The sequence below is a fragment of the Schistocerca gregaria genome, chromosome 1 (assembly GCF_023897955.1).
Source record: "Schistocerca gregaria isolate iqSchGreg1 chromosome 1, iqSchGreg1.2, whole genome shotgun sequence".
NCBI lineage: Eukaryota > Metazoa > Arthropoda > Insecta > Orthoptera > Acrididae > Schistocerca > Schistocerca gregaria.
Window position 1 is genome coordinate 190,399,686 of NC_064920.1, and position 20,451 is coordinate 190,420,136.

At 41.8% G+C, this 20,451-nt stretch overlaps 1 protein-coding gene across 2 annotated transcripts in view; it reads left to right on the plus strand.

Moving 5' to 3' along the window:
- The first annotated feature begins 12,210 nt into the window (after nucleotides 1-12,210).
- The window catches only part of LOC126285078 (trypsin-like), a 160,887-nt gene continuing 152,646 nt past the window's right edge, over nucleotides 12,211-20,451 (plus strand). For both annotated transcript variants that reach the window (XM_049984403.1, XM_049984410.1), the window contains exon 1: nucleotides 12,211-12,300. In XM_049984403.1, the coding sequence (XP_049840360.1) occupies nucleotides 12,225-12,300 (76 nt within the window). In that variant the 5' untranslated portion in view covers nucleotides 12,211-12,224. The remainder of the gene's footprint in view (nucleotides 12,301-20,451) is intronic.

The following is a 20,451-nucleotide window of genomic DNA, read 5'->3' on the forward strand; positions in this document are numbered from 1 at the left end:
TTGGAAAAGATGTCTCGAACAATAGTCGGTAATGTATCCTAACGATTTATTATAAAATTCTATTCCTTTTGCGCATGCTTCCATATCCTGCTCTAGGTAAAATTGGTGAATGTCTATGTTCCTAAATTTATGACCATACCTGATGAATGTGGCAACTCCTCCTTTCACAATTTCTGCTCTACAAAAGTGAGATGCTCACCTAAATCCTGAAACACTCAAAATATCTATATGACGTGTAAGACGATGTTCAGATAGGAAGATCAAGTCAACTTGGTTTGATGACTCAGACTCATAATTGCAAATAAGTAGTTACTTACTTTCACTTCATATACTTCTAATATTTTGATGCAATAATGATAGCAGGCATTTCACATTGACAGAGTTAAGAATGAACATCACCAATTATGTACATGCTGTTGTTATGAGGTGTCATTAGACTGACTCAACAATGGCTGTCTTGGTTGCTGCCCGGCTACACTCTCCTCTATCACATACTTCTGTGTAAAAACGGTAATTTACGGTATAATACATCTCTGAAATTACCTTTCCAAATTAAAGAAAAAACTAGTAACAAAATAGATATCAAAATTTAAGGCATGTGGTTACGTTATTAAACAATACAAACTGTCATACGTACTTTGTAGTATGTATTGAAATGAGAAATATTATATATCTAATCAGAGATTCTGCACACAAATCTTACCTAAATACCTTCATACATTTATATATTTGAAGTCAAACTGAAAATCAGTAATTTATAATTACGTTTGTAGTTCATTTTAAACCAGTGTGTAACGCATCATTGTTCTGTATGTAGATTTCTTTTTCACATGATTTAGCTTGTTGTGTATTAATCCTTACTAGTTTTTAACTTTTTTTAACATTATTGTTCGTTTGGATCAGTTGTCTGGCATCGAGAGTTATGTTTCAGACAATTATTTCAGTAACAACGTTACTTACGCAACTATAGAGGCATGACCACAACCAAACTATAATGCTGGACACTTGCTGTCGAATGTTGCTGTGTTTATTTTGAACCTTCTCCTCTCATATCCTTGCCCTATTGCCTCATTAATGTTGATATCTTTTCTTCCATCTTTTGTTGATGATATATAGTTTCGGTTAACTTCTCCAAAAGTGAAATTTTCTAGTATTTATTTACATCCAAATATTAAAAGCATGATTCATTTGTTTATGCTTACAAATGTGCTCCAGTGGGAGAAATCTGTCTGCCTTTTTTTAAAGTTTGTGAATTTGTGTTAAATTTCACTAGTTAACAAAGAAAAAACTTCTTTCTTGTCAAACAAAAGACTTATCATTCAGCCAAATTATGTAACGCTTTAAATATTATACATATAATGTGGAACCTCAGAAAATGCCGAAAAGGCTAAAGACAATTTCTATATGAATGTGCCAGCCCTCCATGGTAATGTAATTGTAACATTTTTTCGGTTGTTAATTTAATATGCCTCCCCCCATGAACCATGGACCTTGGCGTTGGTGGGGAGGCTTGCGTGCCTCAGCGATATAGATGGCCGTACCGTAGGTGCAACCACAACGGAGGGGTATCTGTTGAGAGGCCAGACAAACGTGTGGTTCCTGAAGAGGGGCAGCAGCCTTTTCAGTAGTTGCAGGGGCAACAGTCTGGATGATTGACTGATCTGCGTTGCAACATTAACCAAAACGGCCTTGCTGTGCTGGTACTGCGAACGGCTGAAAGCAAGGGGAAACTACAGCCGTAATTTTTCCCGAGGACATGCAGCTTTACTGTATGATTAAATGATGATGGCATCCTCTTGGGTAAAATATTCCGGAGGTAAAATAGTCCCCCATTCGGATCTCCGGGCGGGGACTACTCAGGAGGATGTCGTTATCAGGAGAAAGAAAACTGGCGTTCTACGGATCGGAGCGTGGAATGTCAGATCCCTTAATCGGGCAGGTAGGTTAGAAAATTTAAAAAGGGAAATGGATATGTTAAAGTTAGATATAGTGGGAATTAGTGAAGTTCGGTGGCAGGAGGAACAAGACTTCTGGTCAGGTGACTACAGGGTTATAAACACAAAATCAAATAGGGGTAATGCAGGAGTAGGTTTAATAATGAATAGGAAAATAGGAATGCGGGTAAGCTACTACAAACAGCATAGTGAACGCATTATTGTGGCCAAGATAGATACGAAGCCCACACCTACTACAGTAGTACAAGTTTATATGCCAACTAGCTCTGCAGATGATGAAGAAATTGAAGAAATGTACGATGAAATAAAAGAAATTATTCAGATAGTGAAGGGAGACGAAAATTTAATAGTAATGGGTGACTGGAATTCGAGTGTAGGAAAAGGGAGAGAAGGAAACATAGTAGGTGAATATGGATTGGGGCTAAGAAATGAAAGAGGAAGCAGCCTAGTAGAATTTTGCACAGAGCACAACTTAATCATAGCTAACACTTGGTTTAAGAATCATGAAAGAAGGTTGTATACGTGGAAGAACCCTGGAGATACTAAAAGGTATCAGATAGATTATATAATGGTAAGACAGAGATTTAGGAACCAGGTTTTAAGCTGTAAGACATTTCCAGGGGCAGATGTGGACTCTGACCACAATCTATTGGTTATGACCTGTAGATTAAAACTGAAGAAACTGCAAAAATGTGGGAAATTAAGGAGATGGGACCTGGATAAACTGAAAGAACCAGAGGTTGTACAGAGTTTCAGAGAGAGCATAAGGGAACAATTGACAGGAATAGGGGAAAAAATACAGTAGAAGAAGAATGGGTAGCTCTGAGGGATGTAGTAGTGAAGGCAGCAGAGGATAAAGTAGGTACAAAAACGACGGCTGCTAGAAATCCTTGGGTAACAGAAGAAATATTGAATTTAATTGATGAAAGGAGAAAATATAAAAATGCAGTAAATGAAGCAGGCAAAAAGGAATACAAACGTCTCAAAAATGAGATCGACAGGAAGTGCAAAATGGCTAAACAGGGATGGCTAGAGGACAAATGTAAGGATGTAGAAGCTTATCTCACTAGGGGTAAGATAGATACTGCCTACAGGAAAATTAAAGAAACCTTTGGAGAGAAGAGAACCACGTGTATGAATATCAAGAGCTCAGATGGCAGCCCAGTTCTAAGCAAAGAAGGGAAGGTAGAAAGGTGGAAGAGTATATAGAAGGTTTATACAAGGGCGATGTACTTGAGGACAATATTATGGAAATAGAAGAGGATGTAGATGAAGACGAAATGGGAGATACGATACTACGTGAAGAGTTTGACAGAGCACTGAAAGACCTGAGTCGAAACAAGGCCCCCGGAGTACACAACATTCCATTAGAACTACTGACGGCCTTGGGAGAGCCAGTCATGACAAAACTCTACCAGCTGGTGAGCAAGATGTATGAGACAGGCGAAATACCCTCAGACTTCAAGAAGAATATAATAATTCCAATCCCAAAGAAAGCAGGTGCTGACAGATGTGGAAATTACCGAACTATCAGTTTAATAAGCCACGGCTGCAAAATACTAACGCGAATTCTTTACAGATGAATGGAAAAACTGGTAGATGCAGACCTCGGGGAGGATCAGTTTGGATTCCGTCGAAATGTTGGAACACGTGAGGCAATACTGACCTTACGACTTATTTTAGAAGAAAGATTAAGAAAAGGCAAACCTACGTTTCTAGCATTTGTAGACTTAGAGAAAGCTTTTGACAATGTTGACTGGAATACTCTTTTTCAAATTCTAAAGGTGGCAGCGGTAAAATACAGGGAGCGAAAGGCTATTTATAATTTGTACAGAAACCAGATGGCAGTAATAAGAGTCGAGGGGCATGAAAGGGAAGCAGTGGTTGGGAAAGGAGTGAGACAAGGTTGTAGCCTCTCCCCGATGTTATTCAATCTGTATATTGAGCAAGCAGTAAAGGAAACAAAAGAAAAATTTGGAGTAGGTATTAAAATTCATGGAGACGAAGTAAAAACTTTGAGGTTCGCCGATGACATTGTAATTCTGTCAGAGACGGCAAAGGACTTGGAAGAGCAGTTGAACGGAATGGACAGTGTCTTGAAAGGAGGATATAAAATGAACATTAACAAAAGCAAAACGAGGATAATGGAATGTAGTCAAATTAAATCGGGTGATGCTGAGGGAATTAGATTAGGAAATGAGACACTTAAAGTAGTAAAGGAGTTTTGCTATTTAGGAAGTAAAATAACTGATGATGGTCGAAGTAGAGAGGATATAAAATGTAGACTGGCAATGGCAAGGAAAGCGTTTCTGAAGAAGAGAAAGTTGTTAACATCGAATATAGATCTATGTATCCGGAAGTCGTTTCTGAAAGTATTTGTTTGGAGTTTAGCCATGTATGGAAGTGAAACATGGACGATAACTAGTTTGGACAAGAAGAGAATAGAAGCTTTCGAAATGTGGTGCTACAGAAGAATACTGAAGATAAGGTGGATAGATCACGTAACTAATGAGGAGGTATTGAATAGGATTGGGGAGAAGAGAAGTTTGTGGCACAACTTGACTAGAAGAAGGGATCGGTTGGTAGGACATGTTTTGAGGCATCAAGGGATCACAAATTTAGCATTGGAGGGCAGCGTGGAGGGTAAAAATCGTAGAGGGAGACCGAGAGATGAGTACACTAAGCAGATTCAGAAGGATGTAGGTCGCAGTAGGTACTGGGAGATGAAGCAGCTTGCACAGGATAGAGTAGCATGGAGAGCTGCATCAAACCAGTCTCAGGACTGAAGACAACAACAACAACAATTTAATATGACCAAGAACAGACTTACAGGAAAACAAAATGGTAAAATCTAACCAAAAATATGAAATGGATACAACATTGAGAAGAAGGAGATTGTGACTACACTTTAAGAACAACTTAAACGGCAGGGAAAGGTAAAATCTCTTCTATTTAACACACATTGTAATTACAGGATATACATGAACTGTTACTGTTATTTGTGTTAGTTTAGATGGACATAGATGCTGGACTCATTGTTTTGAAATTGGTAGTAAGACACATTTAAATTTCGAAATTTTCTATTTTATTTGTACATTGATTCCTAAAACACAAGTGTTTAATGACAGAAATTTGCTTTCTGCCATAAAAAGTACACTCTTTATGGCATAAAACTTTTTCCCATATTTTATAAACATTCCATGTTTGTCAGGTAAATCAAATGTTTGGAGCTCGGTATCAGGTTTCTGTAAATAAAATTTACGCGAATTTTTTTTTAAACATACGCCAAAAGATAGCATAGTGGCATAGCTGCCAGAGCGTCATCTGTGTCTACCCTTTAATAGCGAATGCTTGCAGCCAAATGCTCAGTGTGGTGCAAACGTGTTAAGCAAGCAGGCAACCACACGAAGGAGACGCACTCGTGCTTCCTATAGTCAATTGAGAGAATTTTAAAGAGGTCGAATTGTGGCCTTCCGTGTGCTGGGATGGTCCTACGCCACACAGGTTGAACGTGCTGGGTCAGTTGCGCAACGATTGTGGTGTCAGTGGTCATGTGAACATTCTCATATGCATAGACGACGTTCTGGATGTCCGCACATCATATGCGCCCGTCAGGATCGTCGTATTTTAAAGGCATCAGAGGCAGATCCCACACCTACCACAGCACAGATAAGAGGGCTTACGAATCCAGACGTGTCAACACGAACTGTTGCGAACCGGTTATCAGCAGTGGGACTACGGCCACACACACCCTTAGCCCGTCATCCACTCACGCCACAGCACCGACGCGCACAGCTAGACTGGTGCCGTCAGGGGATCACTTGGAAGATGAAATGGCGCGCCATTGTCTTCAGTGATGAAAGCAGATGCTGCTTGTATGCAAGGGATGGTCATTTGTGTGTATGATGTAGTCGTAGTGAGCGCTGTCTCATAGAGTGCATTCGTCCAAGGCACTCTGGACTCATCTCAAGGCCTCATAGTCTAGCGTGCGATAAGTTACAGTTCTCGTACACCTTTGGTGCCTAGGGTATGCTAACCAACATTCGGCTTGTTTTAGGGAAAGAGACCAGACAGCGAGGTCATCGGTCTCATCGGATTAGGGAAGGACGGGGAAGGAAGTCGGCCGTGCCCTTTCAAAGGAACAATCCCGGCATTTGCCAGGAGCGATTTAGGGAAATCACGGAAAACCTAAATCAGGATGGCCGGACGCGGGATTGAACCGTCGTCCTCCCGAATGCGAGTCCAGTGTGCTAGCCACTGCGCCACCTCGCTCGGTACCAACATTCGGTACTTGCAGATTGTTGGTTAGACCACTTCCATTGCCGATCTTGAAAGAAGGAAGGTGATGTGTTGTTCCATCAGGAACCGGATAATGGTCACCCACACACTGTCTGTGAAACTCAATGTGCTCCATAAGACGTGCAGCAACTTCCCTGGCAAGTACGATCTTCTGATCTGCTTCCAATCGAGCACGTGTTGGATATGATGGGACGGGAAGTCAGTCGTGTGAATCGTCAGCCAACAACTCACTGAATTACATGACCACGTCGAGAACAGAAAGAACGGACCCCACGCATTCACATAACTGATTCGCGCCGCTGGACACTGAATCCACCACCTTCAGTGCAGATGCACAGAGTCCTTTGATCTGCGATGGAAGTGTAAAATTAGCGAGCATGGAGGGCACGGATGGGGACTGCTTATAAGTGGCGCCAGGTGTGACTAGGGGTCGGCCAGGGAGCGTGCCGAGATGGTCCGTGCAGTTGAAATAAACATTTAGTCTGGATGGCGCAGTGGTTAATGCACCTTCGCAGTGAACAGCAGATCCCATGTTCGAGTCATGATCTGGCATACATTTTCACTCGTCGCCGCCGGTTCCACATAAAGCAGCGATGCAGCTGATACCATCAGTTCCGGCCCTTTCCTTTCCCTCCGCCCCACTTCTAATGTACACAAAATGCTATATGAATCGAATATTTTACAAACGTAATTCATGCAGTATTTTATGTAAATTTAGTGCTCATTAAGTGGAATAACGTTATTATGTCCTAAAAACATGCTGAAATTTCTAATAAATAATTATATACTTTGTAAAACCTAAACAGACATTGTCCTTTACTTGTGATGTATTTGAAAATATTAAAGTTTATTTAAATTTGTGTCTATTCTTAAAAGTGGAAATTCCTCTCTTTATGAATCTGACTATTAGAAACTTCTAGATGCTTCTGGATACCTGAAATTGTTGCATGATCACAAACTTCACTTCCTTACTTCAGCACAAACACTGCCTGTGAGCTCTTTTTACTCCTTACATACTGCGCGTGTAGCCTTTGTGCTGCTTTTATGAAATGTGCACATGTTAAGTCTCCTCTTTCGTGCAAAATCTGTTTATGACGTGAAATGTTATAAGATGCTTACGAACACTCTTATGGTGAGTGAAAATAAGAACGTCTAACACCGAAAACGCAGGATAATGGCACCTACTACCGATATACAGGGTGTTTCAAAAATGACCGGTATATTTGAAACGGCAATAAAAACTAAACGAGCAGCGATAGAAATACACCGTTTGTTGCAATATGCTTGGGACAACAGTACATTTTCAGGCAGACAAACTTTCGAAATTACAGTAGTTACAATTGTCAACAACAGATGGCGCTGCAGTCTGGGAAACTCTCTAGTACGATATTTTCCACATATCCACCATGCGTAGCAATAATATGGCGTAGTCTCTGAATGAAATTACCCGAAACTTTTGACAACGTGTCTGGCGGAATGGCTTCACATGCAGATGAGATGTACTGCTTCAGCTGTTCAATTGTTTCTGGATTCTGGCGGTACACCTGGTCTTTCAAGTGTCCCCACAGAAAGAAGTCACAGGGGTTCATGTCTGGCGAATAGGGAGGCCAATCCACGCCGCCTCCTGTATGTTTCGGATAGCCCAAAGCAATCACACGATCATCGAAATATTCATTCAGGAAATTGAAGACGTCGGCCGTGCGATGTGGCCGGGCACCATCTTGCATAAACCACGAGGTGTTCGCAGTGTCGTCTAAGGCAGTTTGTACCGCCACAAATTCACGAAGAATGTCCAGATAGCGTGATGCAGTAATCGTTTCGGATCTGAAAAATGGGCCAATGATTCCTTTGGAAGAAATGGCGGCCCAGACCAGTACTTTTTGAGAATGCAGGGACGATGGGACTGCAACATAGGGCTTTTCGGTTCCCCATATGCGCCAGTTCTGTTTACTGACGAAGCCGTTTAGGTAAAAATAAGCTTTGTCAGTAAACCAAATGCTGCCCACATGCATATCGCCGTCATCACTCCTGTGCACTATATCGTTAGCAAATGTCTCTCGTGCAGCAATGGTAGCGGCACTGAGGGGTTGCCGCGTTTGAATTTTGTATGGATAGAGGTGTAAACTCTGGCGCATGAGACGCTACATGGACGTTGGCGTCATTTGGACCGCAGCTGCAACACGGCGAACGGAAACCCGAGGCCGCTGTTCGATCACCTGCAGCACTAGCTGCGCGTTGCCCTCTGTGGTTGCCGTACGCGGTCGCCCTACCTTTCCAGCACGTTCATCCGTCACATTCCCAGTCCGTTGAAATTTTTCAAACAGATCTCTTATTGTATCGCTTTTCGGTCCTTTGGTTACATTAAACCTCCGTTGAAAACTTCTTCTTGTTGCAACAACACTGTGTTCTAGGCGGTGGAATTCCAACACCAGAAAAATCCTCTGTTCTAAGGAATAAACCATGTTGTCCACAGCACACTTGCACGTTGTGAACAGCACACGCTTACAGCAGAAAGACGACGTACAGAATGGCGCACCCACAGACTGCGTTGTCTTCTATATCTTTCACATCACTTGCAGCGCCATCTGTTGTTGAAAATTGTAACTACTGTAATTTCGAAAGTTTGTCCGCCTGAAAATGTACTGTTGTCCCAAGCATATTGCAACAAACGGTGTATTTCTATCGCTGGTCGTTTAGTTTTTATTGCCGTTTCAAATATACCGGTCATTTTTGAAACACCCTGTATGAATTCTTTTTCTGAATTGTATATAAATATTTGTAATTTAAATGCTTTCTTTTAATAAGTAAGGACATTGCTTCACCGTATGTGTAAATTTAAGTACAAGTTTGTTGCTGTTTCATTATAATGATCTGTGTCTTATTGTGAAACTTATGAGCTCTGGGAAAAGCTAAAGGAATTGTTATTTGCATCAACTACCAACGATAATAGCACTGCTAGTTCGGTGTAAAATCCTTGGGTAGGGAGTTGTTGTGCGGAGCGCGCGCGGAGAGAGAGAGAGAGAGAGAGAGAGAGAGAGAGAGAGAGAGAGACGGATTTCAGCACTTGCATTGTGCGCAAGTGTGGCGTTAACGATCTCGCAGTAGAGTACTATTTTCGGCGGCATCATGTACGCGCGCCGGTCAGATGTCTAGTAGCAGGAGGAAGGACAGTGGACGGACGGAAGAGGCTGTATTAATTACGATAGCCCGTTCCTGTAATTAGCCGTGTCTGCAGAAGATGATACCGTCTCCAACAACAGCAGCAGTTCCAGTAACACAGTTTCGTCGTCGGCTCCGAGTTTCGTCGTATGCACAGCACTGAAGTAAGACTGTTCATTGGTAGAAAGTATTGACGGTTAACCCAGCAGCACAATTGAATGTGATTTCACTGATAAAATGTATTTAAATAATAATCAGTTAAATTCAGAGCAATTGTGTCCGCATTGTTACCAAGCAGGATCCTTGTTCCTTTTTTCCTTATATGCTGAGTGTCATAAGAAACAAATTGAATAGTTACAGCCAGTTTATTAATGAATAATTTCACTTATAAGAATTTTAGCCGCAGTCTACTTTCAATTAACTGTTGTACAACAGAGGATTCAGTATATGACTAAAGTAAAGCAATTTCATTTATCAAGTTTGAGAATCAATCACTGGAAAAACTCCAAATCTAAAGAAATGCACAAATTAAGAGTGCAGAAGTTTCATTTATTTTACATATAGCTTTGAGCACATGGCTGATTGTTTTGGTACCTATTCTAGTGTTTAATTCTGTTCAACTCAGTAAAAAAGGCTTAGTTGTTCAGACAATAATATGAAATCCAATTTGCAGAATAAGTAACGGAAAAGAAAAAGTGCTTTTTTTTTTTTTTTTTTTAATTGGCAACGGCCTTGCCGCAGTGGATACACCGGTTCCCGTGAGATCACCGAAGTTAAGCGCTGTCAGGTGTGGCCGGCACTTGGATGGGTGACCATCCAAGCCACCATGCGCTGTTGCCATTTTTCGGGGTGCACTCAGCCTCGTGATGCCAATTAAGGAGCTACTCGACCGAATAGTAGCGGCTCCGGTCAAAGAAAACCATCATAACGACCGGGAGAGCGGTGTTCTGACCACACGCCCCTCCTATCCGCATCCTCAACTGAGGATGACACGGCGGTCGGATGGTCCCGATGGGCCACTTGTGGCCTGAAGACGGAGTGCTTTTTTTCTAAATTCCTTTGATGACGTTATGTTGAGGTCATTGAAAGTCATTGTTCACGTAACTAAGTTCAGTACTAAAATACAGTTTAATTACTTATTTTCAAATCATTACTCTATAGCTCTTTTCAAAATTTAACGCTAAACATGAAGTAAAAGTGACTTCTCAGCTTTCTTTATCATTGTAAACTCACCTAAAATTATTGAAAAAAAAGTGACAACCTTCAGTTGACATGTCAGTGTTTAATAATACATGTATTTTTCCCGTTATCTTGTACAGGATTTTGAATGTAAATTGCCCTAGTGGGCTGGCGAACGTTAATTATTTCCTTTTCGTTCATTAGTGTAACTTTTGGATTCATGATCAGTGGTACCTCTTTCGGTCCAGTGTTGTTCGTGAGTGAAAACACAAAATAGCTTTCATTTTTCAATTTATAGCCCTGTTTGGTTTAATTACTTTTTATTTTTAGTAGACTTTTCATCACAAAGGTCGGTTGTACAGTTTCCTCTTACTTACGGGTATCACTTTGTCTGTAAAGATAGCCTTATCCAATTTGAAAAAAATCCATTAGGCATACACGCGATCCACGGTCATATTTTATATCCCAAGCAGGATAGCCCGATTAGTAAGAGGGAGTTAACAAACACACAAAGTCAAAACGATAACTGAACGTTGGGCTTCAGTCGAGATATACTAAACAACCCATATGACATATTTCAATCAAGATTTTCGGTGGACGCCAACCCCTAGACACTGATGCCATACTCAAGTTAAGTAATTGTGTAATTTCTTCTCTTGGTCCATTAAATTACATATTGCACAAATAGTGATTTACTCTAAACGGTCATGGCTGCAATAATAATAATAACAAATCCAGGAGGAGATATTTTTCAAAGTTCAATTACAATGCTGTGTTTCAGATGTACAGTTACTGGAACTTCTTCCTCAGGTCTAAAAGCGTGATGCAGGGCTTGTTTTCCTTTTTTCTGACGACAGTATATTTTCGCCACCTTCAGTATGGTCCCCATATGTTCCTCTATTTGAATGGTTTTTCTGAAGTTTTGTTCCAAATAACAATACTTCTTGGCTTCCAGTCTGCGACTAACATTTATCGAGTATCGCAATTTTACTTTCTCTTCTCCCACTCTTCATTCGTTAACTATCGGTAAATGGGTAATAAGGCATCAGTTCAAATGGCTCTGAGCACTATGGGACTCACCTGCCGAGATCATTAGTCCCCTAGAACTTAGAACTAGTTAAACCTAACTAACCTAAGGACATCACACACATCCATGCCCGAGGCAGGATTCGAACCTGTGACCGTAGTGGTCTCGCGGTTCCAGACTGTAGCGCCTAGAACCACACGACCACTTCGGCCGGCATAAGGCATCAGTATCTTGTAAATCTATATTTGGAAGCATTTTCTTTACTATCTCATTTTTCGACACTGCTCATGCAGAAATTGTGCTCCACAGCGACGGCAGTAAGTTCGAATCTTATTATCTTATTATCGTTTCAATAAATAGTAGTGCACTCAGGAGATTCTACGACGAACTGAGTCGTAAGGTATTAATATCATGCAGATGACGGTACATTATTCTCTCTGGTATATTTCATAAAAATCTGCCACGGCAGATAGCGGCTGGTTTACTGGAGATATCTACCCACGGACCCTTTTTATATAGCCATAAATTTCGCAAAATCGATGACATAAAACATTATGACTTGAGAAAGAGTGTTGGGGGCAGATAGCAAGAGGAAGTGGTTTGAAATGGACGGCTTATTCTGTATCACAGCAATGCTGCGAATTTTGCTTATCCTTCTATGCTGTTCGGTGTACTGTGAAGGTGAGTCAATCAAAAGCTAGCTATGTCTGCCCAGCACGTAATTCCCCGAACTTTAGCAGTGTTACCGGCGCCTCTGATACAACTATGGCTGCACAGCAAAACTAGTTAGTTAATGGAAATCTAGTATTAGTTAACAGACGACGTGACTTTCACTAGAGAACTTCTTATTGGACCTTATTTACACTGCCGAGTCAACTAGCATAGAGACTTTTACAAAAGGAAGGAAAGAACGATAAGGGCTTAACGTCCCGAAGTCATCACGTTCTTTAGATACGGAGGATGGGAAAGGAAATCTTTCAAAGGAATTATCCCTGCACTTTCCAGCAGCGATTTGCCTGGCCGGAGTGGCCGAGAGGTTCTAGGCACTACAGTCTGGAGCCGCGCGACCGCTACGGTCGCAGGTTGGAATCCTGCCTCGGGCATGGATGTGTGTGATGTCCTTAGGTTAGTTAGGTTTAAGTAGTTCTAAGTTCAAGGGGACTGATGACCTCAGAAGTTTAAGTCCCATAGTGCTCAGAGCCATTTGAACCATATGAATCAGCAGCGATTTAGGAAAATCACCAAAAATCTAGATCTGGATGCCAGGGCAGGAATTTGAACCGTCATCGTCCCGAATGCGAGTCCAGCGCGCTAACCACTGAGGCACTTCGCTAGGTGTTGCTACAAACTAGTCATGTAATTCTGTCCTTATTGACTTCTTTCAGGTAAACGGCGTGTCCTCTATAGCCCGTTTAGAACATTTGAACGATATTCCGTAAGCGCTTTGAGCACTGATCTCACTAGATTGCATAGGTGAACGTGTTTTTCTCTAGGCTTGAGATGTCGCATTAGTTATTGCTACGAGTTACCATTTGAAATGCAAAATGAAGAGAAATGTAATGGAGGTTTCTATTGAATTGATGCCTTGCCTATGTTTTACAGTTATATATAGCCAATTACCTTGAATTTCAGTGGCTTCACCACGAGTTAATACTCAGTCTAATCCGCAAGACTTGAGACAATAAATACAGAAATACAACAGAATGAATGCTCTTTATCATTTAGATTGCTGAAGCACCAGTGACAGACGATGATGAATTTCAGGCGAGAATTATGGATGTTGCATTCAGTATGCCACTCTTAATCTAATAATTGCTCAAATTCGAAAGCTTGTCACCTGCGGATTAATGACCTCACGACTGGACAACAGCGGTTCCATGAGAAGTCGTAGCAGAAGATACCTATTGCACGACAACTATTTCAGCGTCGTGAGATGAACCTCGGCACCCATTTTGTCGATGTTATGAACTGTTCAAAAACTTTGACCCGTCTGCATGTCTATGAACTTGTGTGGGCTTAGTTTTAAGAAAAGCTGGAAAATGTAAGGTTATGCATTGTGGAACTAAAAGAATAATTATACAGTAACTTAAAAACGATAATAAGAAACATAAAGGTGATCTGTTTGGAAGTGCACATTTGTGAAATCTAAATCAGTTGTTAGACCCACTCTCTGAACTGTAACATACCTGCTCATCTTTCTAACACTGTCCACAAGATAGTCGAGGAACTGCTGATCAAAGCAGCCCCACACCTCGATGGCGGCCGTCCTGAGGTCATTCATTGTACAAGGAGGGTCCCTTGGTTCCGAAAAAGAGACACTGCTCGTTTCAGTTGGTCCCAAGCATTCACAGTCTGATAGATGTCGGCTGAGGTGCAGCTGGCCATTACATTCAGCTGATTCATACATACAGTGGGCTGCTGTCTGCAAGATGAATGGGATGTGAACGGCCACTACTGGGTTCAACGACGAACCCATCGCTGAAATGGTGATTGTAGGACAGTCCAATAAGTTCCAGTATCCTGTCCCTACGTTGCATGGCCCTCAGTGAGAGCCGTCCAGCGACTCTACAATATTCCGGCCCTGAACTCCAATGAACCACTTCCCTAGAGAATTAGTAGCACTAAATACATGAGAGGTTCATTTGTACAAGGCTGCCTCTACAGTCTTCTATGACGATCGTCAGGCGTCATGTAAATCTGCACTCCTAGACAAAGACATACCAACACCGTAGATCCTTTTTCATTCTCAAGTATTCTCTTGCCCAGCTTCTTCACGTATCTTCGCACTAGGTGTTTCTCTTGCTTACGGTAATTGTTATTTGTGCTCGAAAGGATTGTATGGAGACGGCTACATATCGCCCGGTGTTGACTCACTCCTCAAACTTGCCCCAAAAAGGCGGCGAGCCGTTCAGTTGCATTCTTTGTGGTATACAAGCCTAAATTTGTAGGAGGTTGTCATCAGTTGGTGCTGTTCACTGCAGATAAGCAATTTTGGGCATATCTTCAATATTTTGTGTCTCACGATATCTACTGAATGTTGGAATGAGGTTTCTGTAATGTATACTGGTTCGCTTGGCAACTGTCGATAGTGACTAACCTTCTTGCCATAAACTGACAATGTGTGCACGCTCTAAGGCTGATATAACACTTCAAGACATGTTGAGAAAGGTGTGAATCTGAGGAAAGGTGGGGGGGGGGGGGGCGAGGGAAAGGTTATGGCGGCCATGAATCCATTCCCTCAGCACAAAAAAAAAAAAAAAAAAAATTCTTAATAATTTTATATTTAAATTTCCAACTCTATAGATTAACTTTGTCACATTACTGTCACATATCGCTAAGTGACATTGTTTCACCTCTCTACCACTGCTTCGTGATTATTATACTGCGGGTACTGGACATATTTGCTTGAAAGGAAAGATTTACATTTTTGTTGCTGGAAAGCCGACCTCCCTATGTTGTCCTGGTTCCTGTTTTGTGGCAGAAGCCTGTCATTGAATCTCATTAAGAGAGGCGAACCTCCCCAATGAGACAGGCAGTTTCCTTGGAACTATGTCTGTGGCCAGCTCCATTCTTTTATGGGCAGAGCCAGAAACTGTACTCGAGAAGAGTACACACTACGCCACTACTGCTGTCCCCACAAAATAACTGAGCAGGACTTTTTGCCTTTACTTTAATGACATAAAAGTAGGAGACCCCACTGCGCCACCCAATCAGTATGGAAAAGTCGGTTGCTTTTACTCCGAACATTTTCGTATATCCAATCGGATGTTTCACCCCTGTCACAATGCTTGACGCGAAGAAGCCGGACAATCAAATGGACACTGCTCCAAGCTGCTAACCTAGTGTTTGTTATTGTGCATTTGCTACACCAAGGGTAGAAAGTTTCTTCTGCTGAATTTCCCAGTGATGTTCTCATCCATTAAATTGGCAAAGGTGTTGAGTCTTCCGCTGCACCTAGAGTTCTTTGAAAGCTAGATAGCTGTGTACAGAGTTATAAAATTCATGGCTATTCTTCTCCCGATCGCCATATGGTGCTGATAGGTGCACGCTTTATTGATTTCCGGGAAATTTAAGTGTCACAAGTTGCGGTAGTGCAATCCGTATTCTGAGTTGCTCGTTACTTACTCGTTCTGACAAGCAACTTGAGTCGCTGATTTAATTTTTAACTCTAAATTCGCAAGGTTACCGGGTTAGAATTTCTTGTTGCGCAGTCTCCACACAGACGTCCACATAATATGGTACCTCTTCACATGGTTAGCGTCATTTTCTGCAAATTCAACAGAGATTTTAAAATTTTTTTTTCTGTAAACTTCGTGAACTTGGCTCTGAGCACTATGGGACTTAACATCTATGGTCATCGGTCCCCTGGAACTTAGATCTACTTAAACATAACTAACCTAAGGACATCACACAACACCCCACCCAGTCATCACGAGGCAGAGAAAAACCCCTGACCCCGCCGGGAATCGAACCCGGGAACCCGGGCGCGGGAAGCGAGAACGCTACCGCACGCTCACGAGCTGCCGACAACTTCGTAAACTGCGTCAAACAAATAGAGCAAATAAAAATTTGTTATAACCTCACTTGACTAGAATTTGAAGTTCCTCTAACTTTCGTGCAACTTGTCTGTAGTTCAAAAATGGTTCAAATGGCTCTGAGCACTATGGGTCTCAACAAATGGTTCAAATGGCTCTGAGCACTATGGGACTCAACTGCTGTGGTCATTAGTCCCCTAGAACGTAGAACTACTTAAACCTAACTAACCTAAGGACATCACACACATCCATGCCCGAGGCAGGATTCGAACCTGCGACCGTAACAGTCCCGCGGTTCCGGACTGCAGCGCCTAGAACCGCACGGCCACCGCGGCCGGCTGTCTGTAGTTAGATGACCTCCTAATGACAAATATAGTCTGTTGTATACCTAAGTTTCTTGTATTGCTATGAGAGGGCAATCGTTGTACACACTGGTCAGCCTCAACGATCAGTTACTTATTGTTCAGTGAAGGTAACGAGCACTGCACTTGCTGGTTTTGTATGATTATAGATCTGTTTATTGACTTGTGAGATTTACGTCGATTTCCCGTAGAATTACAACGTTGATATGTGTTGTTTCGTGGTACTTCGGACTCGCATCATTTAGGCTTAATAAGCAACAACATCTTTACAGCAACGAAGTACCATAATTCAGATCTTGGGCACATTTCCTTCCTATTCAGAGACGGAAAACACAAATTTCTGCTTTGAGGGAGTAAAGTAGAAAGAAAGTCCCTAAGCAAGTATGAACATTATAACCTACTTTTTAGTTGCTCTGCTTGCGTTAGGGCTTCCAACTTGAATCTAGAAAATCACAAGAATTTGCGTAAGATATGACAGAAAGGGAAAGATGCATCAGTAACAGAAATAATAACAGAAACAATGACTGCCTGAACTTACTCGGAAAAGACAGAAATAAATAGTGATTCCCTCATTTACTGTATATGCTCGCACTGCCGTAGCCTGCAGACCAACGTTCACAATCGTACACCTCGATATCCTATTGTATGAATCATGATGTTGTTACAGTAATGAGAATCTTTGCTGTTACAGTTCTTATATCACATTCATTACATATGTACTTTTCAAATTTTAGGATGAAACATTTTCAAATGCTGTATTTCTCTTAACTGCAACATCTTAGAAGCTATGTTACAGCCAAATGGACAACTAAATCCTGATGACAACAAAATGTTATTAACTTAAAACATTTCTCGTAATTATTATTATTATTAATGTCGTAGGCATCTGTGCCACGCTAGAAGTGATGGCGAGGGCTACTTCTACACTGTTCCTCACAAAAAGTGCTGCACTCGGAACGAGCCGAATGATTCACTGCAAACTGTGTAGGTATGTTGCATAAAATCTACGACGCCAATGATTAAGTTTTCAGATGTAACATACCTTCAAGTGCTAGAACCATTGCCAAGCTGATGCATGACGCAGGGCTCGCCACGTGCCGACTGTTACGATTTCTGCCACTCGCTTTGTGTTGACACAGTGGGACTTGGGGCCCGTAGACTTGCAGTGGGTCATATTTAGTGAAGAGTCCCACCTCAGCGTTAGAGACGACGGCCACCGGGTCTGTGTCTCGGGGCACAGTGGAGAGCATCAGCGGTAGTTCCAGTCACACGTTCTGCAAGCCTTTTGCTAAAAGGTTCTATGACAACCGTATGGTATATTGAGAAGGTCCTGCAACCAGTGGCACTGCCGTTCATGGACGGCAGCACCCATGCCCTACTTCAACAGGACAACGATCGTCCTCTTACCGCTGCCATCTTCCGAACGTGCCTTGGAGCTGTGGGTGGCCGCATTACCTGATCTCTCCCCACTCGAGAATGTATGAGTTGCTGTGGAGTATGCCACCAGTGCTCCACCTCCACCCACCAATTGGCTGTAACTACACTTTCAGCTGCAAGCAGGATGGGATGGAATATCACAGCAATATATCCGGTACCTTTACCGCTCCATGCCGCGATGTCTGGTCGCCTGTATCCACAACCATGGGGGCCCAAAGCCATGTATCAAGTACGTTTTGTAGCCGTGTACTGCTATAAATACAAGTCCTTAAAATCCGTCTTGTTCTTGTGGGTGCAGATCTTTTTATGACGACCAGTGTGTTTGAGTCGAGGTTGAGGAGGGAGGGAGAGGGCAGAGGTGGATAGTCACTAACAAGTTAACGAACTGTGACCCATAATACTTTGGCTCTGTGCTTGTATTGACAGTCTGAAGAGCGTTCACAAGACCGGTTGTCCCGTTCAAGATGAGAGAGACAGTGTGCTCTGACGCTAAGCAGGCGGCTGTATATTGCGAATTTCTGTCGTCGAAAGAGTATTGAGACGTAGGGTTGCATTAAGAAACCTACACCCTAACAGTCATCAAGTTGGTACAAAACATTTTTGGGCAGCTCGATTGTAACAAGTGACATGAAAGACGGAGTACCAATATACGGCGGAACAAATATTGAATACTCCTCTACTATATTCCACAGCTGGCATAAGACAGACTGTTGTCAGTGGCATGTATGACACCATCTTTTTCTCCTCTTACTCCTCCTCCTTTTCCTCGTCAAGCCATTCAACTGCTTCATCACTACTTTGGGAATTACGGGACGCGGCCGCACATTTTCTACCTACTACTCTGCTCAGTGCTTTAAGAAACGTTGCCCAAAACTCTAGAATTTAAAGTAGAACCATCCTCAGTATCGCTTGGTCGCTATTTTTGCCGCATTCGATCTATTTATTCTCCAACCTCTGTCTCTCTCTCTGTCTATCTACCTATCTATGTATCTAGCTATCTATCTGTCTATCTGTCTGTTCGATCTTCCCAACCCAAAAACACATAATAATTTTTTCCTGTTTTCTGGTGTCATACTGCTTTTAATAAGTAATGAAGAATTTTGTGTTCTAACATTAAAAAACCTAAAATTTTTCGCATTCTTAAGCATAAGCTAATTTTCATTTTATTCGCTCTGTTGACTCTTCATTGTTTAATTTCGCACCAATATTTATTTGACCTGCAGAAAGAACAGGTTTGACTAATTTTTCTCAGAAATAACTGCTCAGACGTTGGTACGGTTCGTTATTACCTTTCAGGGCATGATACAAGAGCAGCCTTCTTCATTCGTTCTTAGAACATAGAAACAAAGTGAAGCGACTGCATAATAAGGCAAATCGAATACAACGAGGTGAATACCGCACCTTTCTTTGTCTTTGGTCTATTTTCGAGTTATAGTTTGCTCCGTCATCAAAGTAATATTAGTGAAGAATAGTGTTAGCTCTGAGTCATTTCAAAGTAACTTAGTCAAGAAAGAAAATTTCATTATTCCGCTTTATTTGGAGGTCATACTAAACAAGGAATACGTAGTAGTTTTGGTCTGATATGTTATTCCGATTCCTGTTTATCGAACCTCTACCAATGTCGTGGCTTAAATTACAGTCCTGTCCCTCACCTGTATCATCAAAACATACACCGTTGAGTGTACCATGCAACCATTACATTTGGCGTCTGCGAACAGTAGCACATAGCACACATGTCGCGAAGCAAAGATGCCGATTTGTGCACCTGAAACAAAATCTATTTCATTCTGTAGCTCAATTATCATACGTGGAAGAACCCTGGAGATACTAAAAGGTATCAGATAGATTATATAATGGTAAGACAGAGATTTAGGAACCAGGTTTTAAGTTGTAAGACATTTCCAGGGGCAGATGTGGACTCTGACCACAATCTATTGGTTATGACCTGTAGATTAAAACTGAAGAAACTGCAAAAATGTGAGAAATTAAGGAGATGGGACCTGGATAAACTGAAAGAACCAGAGGTTGTACAGAGTTTCAGAGAGAGCATAAGGGAACAATTGACAGGAATGGGGGAAAGAAATACAGTAGAAGAAGAGTGGGTAGCTCTGAGGGATGTAGTAGTGAAGGCAGCAGAGGATAAAGTAGGTACAAAGACGAGGGCTGCTAGAAATCCTTGGGTAACAGAAGAAATATTGAATTTAATTGATGAAAGGAGAAAATATAAAAATGCAGTAAATGAAGCAGGCAAAAAGGAATACAAACGTCTCAAAAATGAGATCGACAGGAAGTGCAAAATGGCTAAACAGGGATGGCTAGAGGACAAATGTAAGGATGTAGAAGCTTATCTCACTAGGGGTAAGATAGATACTGCCTACAGGAAAATTAAAGAGACCTTTGGAGAGAAGAGAACCACGTGTATGAATATCAAGAGCTCAGATGGCAGCCCAGTTCTAAGCAAAGAAGGGAAGGCAGAAAGGTGGAAGGAGTATATAGAA